General features: G+C 44.2%; 1 protein-coding gene across 1 annotated transcript in view; it reads left to right on the top strand.

Moving 5' to 3' along the window:
* The window catches only part of Cwh43 (cell wall biogenesis 43 C-terminal homolog), a 46,251-nt gene extending 31,578 nt beyond the window's left edge, over positions 1-14,673 (top strand). Inside the window, exons 14-16 of the mRNA NM_001191677.1 lie at positions 155-216; positions 3,450-3,605; positions 14,233-14,673. Coding sequence (NP_001178606.1) covers positions 155-216; positions 3,450-3,605; positions 14,233-14,311 — 297 coding nt within the window. The 3' untranslated portion in view covers positions 14,312-14,673. The remainder of the gene's footprint in view (positions 1-154; positions 217-3,449; positions 3,606-14,232) is intronic.
* Positions 14,674-14,940: the final 267 nt, after the last annotated feature.

The following is a 14,940-nucleotide window of genomic DNA, read 5'->3' as shown; positions in this document are numbered from 1 at the left end:
TTACCCATCTTTCTAGTTCCCAGCATCCAGTGCAGCGACGGAGAGGGGCATGGGTTCATCTTTTTTTTTTCTTTCTTTCTTCTCTTTTTTGAGCAATTCAATTTCAAGCATTGTTTTCTATCTTTTAAGCATTCTCCTCTCTGCCCTTGAATAGGATATTGACAGCTCAGATCGAGACAGATGGTGTGAATATATCATGTATCGGGGCCTGATCAGGTGAGCACTGGCATTAAAAAAAAAATCTGTGAAGGCAAAGTGTCATGGATGCAATTATTTTTCACTGCTCTTTATAGATGTTGATTTTGTTGGTTACACGATTTAACAATGTTGGCCCTTAATAGTCTAAGAAGACAGAACTAGCTAAGCTAAGTTAGAGGTATCATAAGGGCCTTGCTGTTGGGGGGAGGGGGAGAGGCACGACTTTTCTCCTGGGCTCCCTCTGACCCAGGCGGTCACTCTCTTGCTAGTTCCTATGGCTCTGTGGCCATAGGAACTAGCACTAATCTCAGCGGCTCCATGCTGGCCCCCATGGTACTCTCTAACCTGGGCGGTCCATGAGCTGTTCCAGTGTGGCACTTTGCCACGCTCCTTTGTTTTCACTCACAGCTCCCTTAGTGGGTTGTTACCACGCCAGGCATACACATCCCAATTCCATGGCGGGCTTGGTGTGTCCGACCACCACACCTTCTTTTGAACTCAATTAAGTCGCCACATGAAAGAACGCACCACACAATATCCTCTGATCCAATTGATAAGATATAATGTGCCCATCTAGATAGCACAAAATCCTGTACACACCCATCCCTTAGAACCTTCATCTATGTGCAGAGAAGTATCTTAACATCTACCGCCATGTTCTCCCAGTTCTTTCTCTCCAGCTTCTCCCTCTCCTTCTAAAATCTCCGTTCCTGCCTCCCTTCCTTCTCATCCAATGACAGCCTCTTTTTATTTTGTCTGCCTTCACCTGCACCCTGTAAAGTATTAAACACAATGACGTATAACTCAGGCACTGTAAGAAAGGTACCATTGGGAGACGACCCTTCCAGATATAGGGAAAGAGACCCTAACACAAGAGCATTCTGTTTGAAGAGGGTGACACTAGGGATGCTGCAGTATGTGTTGGGCTTGAAAGGTGGATGAGTAGCAGGTGAACACTGTCACACTGCGAAGGGAGTAGATCTTGCAAGGATTTATGGACCTGTATTAAGGACTTTGATTAGGGACCTTACTGGTCCCTGGATGGCTCACCTGGTTGGCTCCTGTACTTACTGAAGGAAGTTCAGGAAACCACTTAGGGGCTATAAAGTTCATTCTGGTTACAACACTGGTTCGAAGACTCTAAGAGGCCCAGCCATTGCTCTCAGACAGCTGCCCAAGAGCTAGGCTAACTACTGCTTCAGTTTCCAAAGAGCTATGGTAGAAGATCATACTGCTTCATAAATCATTTCATACCTAAGATTGAGAACATTGAGAACATTGTCATTGAGAAGATTGTGTTCAAGTGTTAGTTTGTCACAGGATATCAGAATTCTAGAAAACAAGCTTTGGTGTAGACTGAGCTAGATATAACAGTTCCAAGTTGCACAAAGTGACTAGCCATCAGGACACAGTATGTTTATGATAAGTGGTGCTTCTCTGTGTGCATACAGGCATGCTTGCATGCCTGTGTGCATGTGTTACAGTGTGTCCATTGTCCTACCCTGGTTGCCCTGCAAGATAATACAGAGTGAGTGGGTGGTTTAAATAAAAGCCAGTCATATTCTCAAAGGTCTAGAACCTGTACAAACAAGCCAGCAGGGTTGGGGTCTGGTGAGGGCTCTCCCTTTGGGTGAGCTCATGGCTGACTTCTTGTCCAGGGCTCACATGGCCATTCCTTGGCATGTGCCTTCTGAGTGTTGGCTCTCAATCACCCAGCTCCTTACCCTTGCACTTAGTAGGTTTCATACTTTAACGACAATGGGAGCCTTCCTCTTCAGGGAACAATTTATGTAGTCGCAATTTCTTATCTTCAAGGGCTTCAGGAATAGCCTTGAAGGTCGCATCTGTGAAACAGGTTAACACTTTGATCTTGGAGATTCGCGAAATAAACAGCCCAGATTTGCTGGAGATAGTGCTTTGGAGTGACCCAGAGCCACAGTGCCCCAAGCTTAGCCCAAAGCCTTAACCTGTGACAGCTCAGATCCCCCATCTGACAGGGCCCCAGCTCTTGTCCCTCCCTTCGTCCCTTTGTCAGTGGTAATGTAGGCTACCTCCACCCACCCTGATTCTTTGTTTCTGTTTCTCTCTCGCAGGTCCCCCCACTCTGGCTGAAGCCCCCCTTTCTTTTACCTTTTCCCTAGCTTCTCCACTTCCACCTTCCCATGGCATGTGCTCTACCCAGCAGCCACCACAGATCTCTGCCTCACCCCCTCTGATGGATTCTATTCCCCCCTCTTCCTCTGGGATCCATCCTCACAGGTGTGTTGGAGGGAGGGTTCTGTTACCCACTTCCCTTCTATCCCAAGTCCATTGCCTTTCTTCCTTCAGTCCTGGTTGAGTCCCCAAACCCCACACACGTCTACCTCCGAGCCTTTACCTTTCTTGGCCTTTCCAGTACATTGGACTCCTTACTCCCCATCCTTTCCCACGGGATGTATCTATCACCGTCTGATGGATGTTCTACATACACACTTGTTTAATTTGCCCTCCAACCAGAACAAATGGTCACTGGGAGCAAGGACTTCATCTTACCTCCTGGCCACCCCCACAACCTAAAATGCTGCCGTGGAAAGTTCATCAAATCCATAAGCAATTGAACACAATGCAAATGCCCTTTCTGGAAGAGGCAGGATGTAAACGAATGAAAATGAAAAGTGGGTCATTCATTTTCCCATGTGAGAACTTCACTAAGAACTCTTCGGATAGTGTCTACAAAGTACTTTGACTTTTCCAGAGAGCCGGACACTGTAAGCCAAACAGGATGTGGAAATTTTTTTTGCAGACATACAAAGTCTTTGATTTTAGACTAGGAAATGTGCCTAGAAATATGCACGAGGTATTTGGATTTTGAAAAGGAGAAGGGAAAAAAATGTAAGCACGCACACTTGTCAGTCTGAAGAGATCCTGTTATTAACTCAAAGCATAATTATATGGGAAGCAGTTTGTGTAGACGAAACGTTCATCCAAGTACAGAAGTAAAGCAAGGTTGCTAAGTGGAGTTAATTAAATCTATGTACACATTCCTTATTCATTTATCATGTTATGAAAATAGTATTTCTGTTAATATTTAGGGTAATAAATCAAGTTAATTCTAGTCCTAATACTCGGAGTCAAGTTAGAAATGGGGAACTAGCTTAACTTAGAAGGTGCCAGCCATTAGCATTCACTGGGATTTGGTTGGGCCTTTGCTGTATTTATTAGAATATTTTTGTAATGAGACATTTTAGAAACCATTTCTAATTCTACTGCAGGTTGGGTTATGCAAGGATTTCTCATGCTGAACTGAGTGACTCTGAGATTCAGATGGCCAAATTCAGGATTCCAGATGATCCCTTCAATTACAGAGACAACCAGAGAGTCGTCATAGACCACAGAGGAGTTCCCAAGAACATTCATTTCAACCCGAGGTGAGTGGGTGCGTGAGTGCCTGTTTACTATAGACAGCAGATACAAGCTACCATATGTCCTCATGGAGACCAGGTATCCCCTCATACGTGCTCAAGATTGTGGTGGACTCTGGAGGCTCATTTCAAGAGAAGGAAGCCATGGTGAAGACTATAACCCATGGGTTGAAGTTATGGTTTTGGCTTTCTGTAATAAAATGTATTATAGCCCTAGCCACAGGGAAAAAATGTCACCCACTAACTACCACCACCATCATTGTCACCATCACCTCAACTGCTATCACCATCAACATCACCACTATCATCATCATCACCACCATCATTAACACGACCACGGCATTTTGAGTGCTCTCTTGTCTCAGCTCTGTGCTAGACTCTTTATGTGTTACCTCAGATTAATTCACGGGGTTGTTAACTGCTGTAACCAATATTTTATTGAGGAGGAAGTTCGGGCTGAGGGATATGATTGCATTAGGCCTGAGTGACTAGTCAGTGACAGAGCTACTGAGGAGGAAGGAAGCCCATTAGCACCACAGGGATGCTGCGATTTCTCGCTGGCTGAACCTTCCATTCAGCCCGAGAGCGTTTGAAAATGGCACTGCTAAGTCTTGCCCCAAATCCGCTCATTGGGACTCCCTGTGATGATGCTTGGTTTGGGGACTTAAAAAAAGTTCTTCCCAGGCAATTCTCACCGAGACTGTGAAGTGTGGGCGGTTCTCTAACGCGCAGGTGTCCTCCCAGGAAAAGAGCTATTGAGTTTCATTTTGCTTAGTTTTTAACGGTGGTTGTCTAAGACATCTGTTTGTAGCCAAGCATATGATTTGACGCTTGTGCTCTTTTCTCTGCCACAGTGGCTGGTGAGACAGGACTTCCATGTCAACCCCGATGCTGAGCGAGTCCTAGACATTACCATCACTCGCCATTTCTACTTTACTAGCTCATAGCTGCAACAGGTTTCACTTTGTCAGGGATAGAAGTACACTTCAATCCTTTTCGTCAGGGATAAAAGTACTTCCTTGTATTTCCTGGAGACAACTGGACCACAGTGTAGTGATTAATACAAGGGAAAACCCAGCCTTTGTTGCTGTGTTTCTCACCTGCTAGGTATACATGGGGTGGTGGGGTCAGCCTCTGTATTCTTGCCAGAGAAAAGAGGGACTGCACATCATTAGCCTGATCATTCCCATGAACATGTATCACGTTCAGAACATGAGTCTATGTTAGAGTTTCAATTGTTACTATGAGACCCACAATCAAAATCAAGTTGGGGAGGAAAGGGTTTATCTGACTTATGCTTCTACATCACTGTTCATCATCAGAGGGAATCAAAGCAGAACAGGAGCCGGGAGGCAGGAGCTGAGGCAGAGGCTTGCTCTCCATCCATTGTTAAGTTAGCTTCCTCCCTCCTTTTCTCCTTCCCTCCCTCCCTCCCTCCCTTCCTCCCTTGCTTGCTTCCTTTCTTCCTTTCCTTCTTCCTTCTTCCTTCCTTCCTTCCTTCTTCCTTCCTTCCTTTCCTTCTTTCTTTCTTTAACTTTTTATTGATTCTTTGTGAGTTTCACAGCATGCATCCCAGTCCAGCTCATCTCCCTGTCCTCTCATGTCTTCTCTTGGCCTTTGCAGTCTCCCTGCCTTTGCAAACACACATGCACACACACACACACACACACACACACACACACACACACACACACACACACACACACACACACCCCACCACCACTACCACCACCACCACCACCAAAACCAAAACCAAAAACCAAAGCATAGAAAACATCTCACTTGGGTTTGGTCCTCAGCTCCAGAAAGAAAAAAAAAAAAAGAAAGAAAACATCTCACTGTGGAAGCTGTAGTATGTCACAGTGTGTCCCACAGTGCACCCCTCTGTCCACACATCTTCACTTACAAAAGTCCATTGCAGTGAGTCATTGGTCTGGTTAGAGATATCTGTCTTCTGTGACGCTATCAATATTGGGTCCTCCTACCCAGCTTCCTCCTTGTTATCCTGCCCATACCCTGTGTCATGGAGATCCTGTAGTTTTGATTGGCAGGACTGACCCGTCCATGCATCCAGACTGTTCAGAGATGACATGGATTTTGGGGTGGGCTAACGCAGAGCTGGATCTGGGCCTAGGTGGTGTCTGTCCCTTACATGCACTACCAGGGTGAGGTTTTCAGCACTGATCCGGCTAGGCCACCCAGTGCTGCTATCAGAAGGAGGCAGGGTCAGCTCTCCTGCTCTCTGGGTCAGTTCATTCACTCACACACCTCCAGAGCTGCTGGGTCACACGCTTCTCCCAAGTGCTGCCGCCTGTGAGGGGCAGGACCAGCTCTACCATTCTTACAGTTCTCACACTCTCAGACTCGCTCACCTATGCCTTGGCCATCAGGGCCAGCTCCACTGTGTTGCCCAGGTGAGGTGCAGGGCCTGCTCTCCAACTACAGTTAGTGAAGGGGCAGGGCCAGCTCTTCTGCTCCCAAGCCATCTGGGGGACAGCTCTCCCATGCTCTCACCCCAGGGCTCACCTGCACCCCCTCTACCATGGCCAACACTGCTGTGCTGCCCAGGAGAGATGCAGGGTCCACTCCCCTCTGTGCTGCAGCCACCAAGGGCCAGGGCCAGCTCACCTGCTCTTGTGACCCCAGGGCCAGCAATCCTAACTGCTGTAGGTGACTACAGCCAAGCCTGCTTTCTCATAGAACCCAGGACCACCAGTCCAGCAGTGGCCCCCACTACAGTGGGTTGGGTCCTCCCACTTGAATTACTAATTAAGAAAATGCCCTAAAGGCTTGCTTGCAACCCAATCTTGTGGAGGCATTTTCTCAATTGAGGCTCCCCTCTCTCAAATGACTCTAGTTCATATCAAGTTGATATAAAACTAGGCAGCACAGAGACCACCTTTTTGCTGAATGGGATGACTTCTTAAATGGAAAAGCAAACTTTTGGGCAGAAAAGATTTTCTACCTTTTTTACTCTTCATATACTAAGACTGTGGCAAGAGCCCAAAATGCTATTTTTAGTGAACCACAACTGCTGATTGAGGCAAGACAGCTGAGGCCGAGCTACGTCCATTTTCCTGTTCTGTTACAAGAACGATGAAGGTGATGGGGGAGGCCCGCTCAGGATTAAGGCATACTCTCTCGGAAGTCTTGAATATTCTCTGCATCATCATTAACTTTAGTCACTGCCTAAGAGCAGATTACTTGCCCCGTACAATTGAAATCGCATCCTTCGGCTGGCGTCTCCTGCCAGTCAGCCACAGGCAACCACTGTTACTCTGCTCCCTGCTTCTGCAAGTGTAAGTTTAAAAAGCTCTACCTGAGAGAACACACTCTCGCTTGCAGGCTCTCCCTCTCCCCCGGCTTCTTTCTCCTGAGAATCAAACATGGTTTGGCACAATCCAGACTTAGCACTTAGCCAGCACTCAGTCACAAGCCACATCTCAGGTCCTTGTTTTGTTTTGAAATTTTTCTTTGAAATAGGGTCCACACTGTGTAGCTCAGAATGACCTTGAACTTACTGTCTAATTCAGGCTGGTTTTGAACAGCTCGAGTCCCCTGTCTCTGTTTCCCAGGTGGTGAGGTGACGTGTTCTGATTAGTTCACTGGTCCTAGTTTATCCGTGGTGCAGCAGAAGACAGCCTTTCCTTTGTTTCGAGGGCTGAATAATATTCCTGAGTGTGTGGACCCAGGTCAGCCTTGGGCATGTTGTTCCTAATTCCTCAGGAGCTGACCTTGATTTTTTAGGTATTTTTGCACTAGCCTAGAGTTCACTAGGCTAACCTGGCTAACCTGGTTAGCGCTTTTCCCATCTGCCTGTCTTTGTCTCTCCAGCGCCGGATGGCAAGAGCATGCATGCCACCGCACCTGACTTTAAAAATGAGGGTCCTAGGAATCAAACTCAGATCTCCATGGTACTCAGCAAGCGTTTTATTGACTGAGCTATCTCCCCATTTAAAAGCTATCTCCTTTTAAATCCAACTCTTAAGTTAGCATACAAAGTGATAGGTTTCATCATGGCATTTAAAAACATATATATCATTATATTCTTACTCATTCTTTCCCCCACTGCCATCTTCCAACTCTCCTTCCCCTGGACAGTGTGATAAGAGTTCTGTCACACGGACTTATTAATTACTGTCTCTTCCCTACCTCTTCACCCTCCTTATGTCTCTTCCCCCCTCATGCTCCCCTTTATAACTTTCATTACACACATGCACACACACATGTACACACACGCATGCACAAGCATGCACACACATACAGATGCACATGCCATGGGCATGCACAGGAACATGCGTGCTCACACAGATGAACACACACATACATATATAGACACACACACACATGCACACACATACAGGTGCTCACGGCATGTGCACAGTCACAAATATGCACACACATACATAGACGCGCTGCTCGCACACGCACATTTCAGTCTGTATTTCACATATTAAGCATGGGGTAAGGGGTTGGGGATTTAGCTCAGTGGTAGAGCGCTTGCCTAGCAAGCGCAAGGCCCTGGGTTCGGTCCCCAACTCCGAAAAAAAGAAAAAAAAAAAGAAAAAAAAGCAAAAAAAAAAAAAGCATGGGTATCTGTCCTTTCTGCAACTGGCTTATTGTGTTTAATGTAACGATTTCCTGTTGCGTCTACTTTTTGAAGGCATGATTTCAGTTTTTCTCTGACTGAGGAAAACTCCATTGCGTGTATAGACCACAGGTTGACAGACACTGAGGGAGGTTCCATTCCCTAACTAAGGTGACTAGAGAGGTAACATGCATGCATTGCAGGGACTGCGGTGCCATGTCCGTTTACATATAGTCTTGTGGGTATGTACCCAGGAGAGCTGTAGATGGGTCAATGGCAGTTCCAGGTTTCGCCTCTGAAAGCCTCCACGGTGGCTGATCTCCACGGTGGCTCTACACATGTGCACCGCCCGCAGAGCAGAAGTATCCTTCTCTCCCCCGTCTTCACCAGCAGCTACAGGCATTTACTTTCCTGACAGGAATCATCCTGCTTGCAGTAAGCTGGACTCTCCAGCAGTTTTAACTTTCATTTCCCATATGATTAAGGGTATTGAGTACTTTTTTCAAATATTTTATTGGCTTTCTGTGTTCTTTTGAGAACCGTCTATTCATTTAATTAGCTCAATTTATTGGTTGGATGATTTTTGATATTTATTTGATGCAGTTCTTCCATGTATTCAAGACACTAATTACCTGACTGATGAACAGCTGGCAAAGGTTTTTTGTTTTGTTTTGTTTTTTTAGTTCTGGAGGTTTCCTCTGTATTCCAGCAATGGTTTCGTTGGCTTCACAGAACAGTCGAGTTTTATACAGTGCTGCTGGCCAGTTCTGGTTATTTTCTGTGCTGCTGGAGTCCTGTCAGGAAGCCCTCTCCCTGCCTGCCTCTTCAAGTGCTTCACTTAGATTTTACTTATGTTTCAAAGGTGCAGACTTACATCCTGGTCTCCAGCCGGTTCTGAATTGCTTCTGGAGCAGAAGGAGGCCCTAGTTTCTCATTCTTCCACATGTGGAAATTCAGTTTTTCTGAATCACTCGTTAAAGAAACTACCTTTCAACAACCAGTATGTGCTGTCCCTTGATCTTAGCCATTCTGATGGGTATGAGGTAGAATCTCGGAGTTGTCTTGATTTGCATTTCCCTGATGACTAAGGTCATTTCTTTAAGTGCTTCTCAGCCATTAGAGATTCCTGTCTTGAGAATTCTCTGTTTAGCTCTGTGCCCCGTTTTTAGAATCGGGATACTTGGGTTGTGGGTGTCTAACTTTTGAGTTCTTTGTAAGTTTTAGATATTAGTCCTCTGTCAGATGTAGGGTTGGTGAAGCTCTTTTCATTGTCATTTTGTCCTATTGAAGATCTTTTCCCAATCCGCAGGCTGTCACTTTGTCTTAGTGATGGTGTCCTTTGCCTTATAGAAGCTTTTCAGTAGAAGTGCTCCCAGCCTCTGGGGGTGGAGTTTCCTTTCTTAGTGCATGTCCCTGCTTGAACAGGGCTTCCTGTAACATGTACCTTTGGCTTGCCCACATCTGTTTCCTTCCCCGCTTTCTACACAGACCCCTCCTCACTTTGAGGCTACACCCAGGTAAATTCAAGCTTTCTGCTTTGTCTGTGGTCGTCCCTCGTTGTCAGGGTGGCTTAACTTTAAACTCTAAGTTCCTTGCCAGATGACACCAACCTCCACCCCTCCCGATCATACAGGGTAGGGCGGTAGGAGTCTTCTCCACTGCTGACCGTCTAGATGTTGAGAGGAGACACCGTTTCACCAAAACCTCCAATTGGTTTTGAGGTTTTTGTGAGCACGAGGGGAAGATTACTAATTCTCTTTTTACTGGGACCACCTGCTTCCTTCCTGCTTGGAGTTTCTGTTTTTCCTCTCTCCAGTGGAAGCCACACAGAACTGGGTTGCACAAGGCTAGCTTCCTATTATTGCCGGTGCCACCACCGATCTTTCTCTCCTTGCATTTTAGCTGTTCTGTCAGTACCCTTGTGAATTTCCAAAGCTCTTCCTCTCTTTGGTAAACTATACTCACCACCCCCCACTCCAGCCTTTCTTTCTTTCCTTCCCCTATTCTCTTCCCTTCCTCTCTCGGGATCTATATCCCAGCTTCACTCGATAGACAAAGATGACCTTGGCCCCCTGATTGTTCTGCACCCGTCCTCATTGCTGTAGTCACAGGTCCACGCTAAGTGTGTGCAGTGCTGGTACTGAACTCGAGGCTTCCTGTATGCAAGGCAGGCACTACCAATGGAGCTACAGCCCCAGCCCCAGCCTGAGCACAGTCTTTCTTATGCTGTCGCTTCCCTTTACCAGGTCATAGAGAGGCAGCAGCAGTCGGCCATCTTACAAGATCATCTTCTTCCTTGTGATTCTACCTGTGTTTCCTTGGTTAATGACCGGTAGCATTTCCCCAATATAACTGTCAGCTGTTAATTAAACACTTTTTGTTTGTTTTTTGAGAAAAGTCTACTTAGCTCATGTGGTTTTTTTTTTGTTGTTGTTGTTTTTGTTTTTTTTTTTTTTTGGTCAGGTTTTCTTACTACAAATTTCTGACCTAATAAAATGTGTTTATGTTAAGGGTTCTCCTTCTCCTCCTCTTCCTCCCCTTCCTCCTCCTCCTCCTCCCCCTCCTCCTCCCCTTCCTCCTTCTCCTCCTCCTTTTTCCAAGTTCTTGGTAGAGTTTGAAGCAGGCCAGCATTAACATTTCTTTACATGTTGCATAGAGGCCACCAACACCACCATGTCTTGAACTAAGTTTTGGGGGCAGGGTCGACAACTGACTCTGTCTTCTGCCTCATCGCTAAGCTGTTTACACTTTATGTTTCTTCAAAATCTAGTCCTGGTGGTTGCATGTTTCTGTGAATGAATCCATTTCCAGGTTATCCAGTTTGCTGGTGTATAATTGCTCATGGTAGACTCTGGTGGTCTGCATTTCTGTGATACCTTTCACTCATGGTTTTATTGGGGTTTCTCTTTATTTAATAATAAAGCGTGGCTAAAGGTTTACCAGTTTTAAAATTTTTTCAAGAGGCTGACCCTCACTCTCTTTGATCTTCTGTTTTTCTATCTTTTCACTATTTTGCTCCCATATTTTTTAATTTCTCACATCATCTCTGGTTTGTTTGTTTGTTTGTTTTTGGTTTTTTTTTCCTCTTGATTACTACAGCATAAAGTTTAGCTCTTTACATCTTTCCTCCTGAATTCAGACAGGTTTTGCCACAGACTTCTCTCTTAAAACCAGTCTTACTAGTTTTGGTATGTTGTATTTTTCTTTAAATGCACATCAATATTTATTTTTTCTTTTTTTATTACTTTTCTGAGTCATTGGTTATTTGTGAGTATGTTGTTTTAATTCATATATATATGTATATATATATATATTTATGTGTATTATGCAATTTTTTCTCCGGACACCGATTTTCAGTTTCATGCTACTATGTTTAGAAAAGATAGTTGATATGGTTCAAGTGTTCTTAAATTTATTTAGATAGACTGCTCTGTGGCCTAACAAAGGATCCATTCTGGGGAATGTTTCATGTGTGAATTGGAATGTGTTTAGTCTGCTCCTGTACTATTCTGTATATCTGTCGAGTTCATTTTGCAGAGTTGTGTGAGCTCCATCCTGCACGTGTTGTTGACTTCTTCTTCTATTGATGCCGTCCTTTGGGGTCTCCCCTTAGATACTTATGTGCTTTGATGTAAAGTGTGCATATAATCACAATTACATTCCATTGATGAGCTGAGTCCTTTATTATTATATAATGACCTTCTTCGTCTCCTGTGACAGTTTTTGACTTATCATCTATTTTCTCTGCTATGAACATAGCCATCTTGTTCTCTCTTAGTTGCCATTTGAATGGAGTATCTTTGCAGCCATTTGATTTCAGGTTGTGAAAGCTATTAACACTAAATTGAATTGTATGGGCAGCCTAAAGTTGGATCTAAACAATCAATCAAACAAACAAACAATCAAAATTCATTTAACTTTGACCTGTTTCATGGGTGGAGAATTTAATCCATTTATACTTAAAGTAGTTGAAGAAAAGACCTTACAGAATTTCCATTAAACAATCATTTTTGATGGCTTTGAGTTTCTTTTATTGTATTCTTCCTTTCCTGATGTCTTCCTTTTTGACTTGATTTATCCTTCGAGGATTTTCTTTGTAGTTACAAGAGACTTATACAAAACATTACATAACTCTACGAAGATCATATCTCCCCCTTCCCCCCTCCCTGCCCTCCTCTCCCTTCTATCCTACATCACTCCCCCCTGCCAAATTTCCAAATTTGTTCTCTCTCTCTCTCTCCTCACTGAGCCCGTTTGGTGTCTGTATGTGTATGGGTAGGTAGATGAAGAAAGATAACCTCTCAGGGATTGGAATCCTGAAGAGAACTTATTTTCCCTCCCCCGGAAGCCATCAACTAACACCAAAGACCTTTGAAAACACTACACAGAAACATACTACTGTAGAAGCTTTCTAATATAGAGTTTAAACAGACCATGATGGGATAAAACCTCCCCGAGACACCATGGGCTATCACATCAGAAGCCCAGCGTCAGGTATGGGTTTATCCTTTTGAGTGGTTGGTCAGTAGAGTTGGTGGTCCTGTAGCCCACCCTAGCCCAAACGCCACAGGCTTTTGCCATTGCTCTTGGTTACTGTTAATAATCTGATGTAAGACATCACATACCCGAGTCATGGGATATGTAGTGACCTAGGAGCCTCATCTCTACGGACAAGCTGTCACTGTGCCAGAGGTTCTATTTATATCACAGTAATCTTACACGCCTGTGACCACTGTGACCTATGATAATGACTAGTCTGACCATTTGTACAGTAGTGTGTGAATGATATGGAAGCAACCATTTTATTGACGAAGCAATTCCTGTATGTTGTGTTTCGTACATCTGTTAATAAATGACTGGGTGAGGTATATGTCTTTCTAGTACTTTTATCATGCACCTGGATTCTTCAACTTGTGTCAAGTTATTTTTGTACGTGGGTAGTTGTGTGAACTGATGTTTCTGTGAGGGTGTGAGCACGGAAAGCCTCAGTTTGTCACCTCACTGACCTCACACACAATATATACAATATATATTGCATTTATATACCATGCAATAATGCCAATCTAGTGAATGTAAGGAAAAAAGTATAAAATGATCTATCTCTACACACACACACACACACACACACACACACACACGTATCCTATTTGTGACTCTGGTGTTACTCATCCACCTAGTATGACATGAACTTCCTTCCACAATAATTTTTTTGAAATTTTCATGATTGCATTCATTGACGGATGCATTCCATTTTAGATCATCAGTTTAAGTTGATCTTGCACATTGATTCTCTCATTATTACGGAAAATCTCCCAGGAGCGCTTTCTTACATCCTTGGACACGTTCCTTCTTCCTTTGTGAGGGTTTAGTTGTAGATAAAGAGCAACAGAATCAAGGTCCTGTACATTTTTACTGTTTCTCCACTATCACCCTGACACAGTGAAGTAAACAGACTCCTGCCATCTACACCACATCATGGCTGCCCATAAAGAAAAGCAAGTCCATGGTCTCATATGCTGTGCTCCTAGCTCTTGGTACTTGGAGTATTACATCATATTGACCTGTAGTCATATTGATTAGTAATCTTCAGGGAAGCAAAGGGAATTTGCAACACATAAGCGCTTTAGGGTAAGTTGGAAGCTCTGAGCCGAGGCAGATTTTATATAGATGCAAATAAACATGGATAAGCCTTCAGGCACCTTGATCCCTTTGCCTGTAAGGTAGGTAGTACTCAAAGCCTAGAGAGAAATCTCACACATTTCCCAGCAGGATTATCAACTAATGATCCCTGAACACTTGTGCTTTTGAAATGATCTGTCACCAGGAAGGAGCTTGGGAGTGAAAATTTCCACCCACCTTTCCCATAAACCCTTTGTAATTTCTGTTTCACTAAATTCTTCACTCGGTATTTTATGCATGGCTTTAACCAATACTCATGTGTGATAAGATTTGAAAAGTACGGTAGCTTATGATTGACGTGTTCCATAAGAACACCTTATTCGCCTTTCTGAATAGTTTTCCATGTCTGTTCTTTTCTTTTCTTAGATTTGGCTCCTACAAAGAAGGACACAATCACGAGAACAACCATCATTTTCACATGAATACACCCAAGTACTTCGTGTGAACCATTTTAGACAAGAAGTCATCATCGAATGGAGAAATATGTAACAGCCCAAATTAGAGTTTAATGAAAATGGGAGAATACACGTGAAGAATCTCAGGAGTTAAAAAAAAAAGAAACAAAAGAAAAAGAAAAAGATGACATCATGCAATGAGACTCCCATAAATTGTAAGCTATGCTGCTTAATAAAGGCATCCCTCTGATGTACTTTTGTTTAGAAACAGAAGTGCGATTCTATAAGAAAGCTGAGCTCAGGCCTGGAGCTGGAGCTTGGTGGTAAAGGGGTTGCCTCGTGTGCGTGGGGCCCTAGTTTCAGTTCCCAGCACTGCCAGAAATAAAGCGGAGAGGACACAGGAAAAAAGAAACCACTGACTTGTGATTATTTCAACAACATTTGGGCTGGGGAAGATGGTTCCTCGGGTAAGTAACTTGCTGTGCAAGCATCAAGACCTTGTCTTGAGTTTGGGTCACCAGCACCTCTGTGAAATACCAGTTGTGGCAGCATTCCTCCATAACTCCAGTGTTGGGAGATGACAGAAACAGGTCCTGGGGGTCAGTAACCAGCTCATCTAACCAGTCAGTGAGTGCCAAGCTCAGTGACAGACTTGTCTCGAAAAATAAAGTGGACTGTG

This window comes from Rattus norvegicus, chromosome 14 (genome assembly GCF_036323735.1).
Source record: "Rattus norvegicus strain BN/NHsdMcwi chromosome 14, GRCr8, whole genome shotgun sequence".
NCBI lineage: Eukaryota > Metazoa > Chordata > Mammalia > Rodentia > Muridae > Rattus > Rattus norvegicus.
The sequence above is the reverse complement of the archived record's forward strand: the minus strand, read 5'-3'. Positions and strand labels throughout refer to the sequence as shown.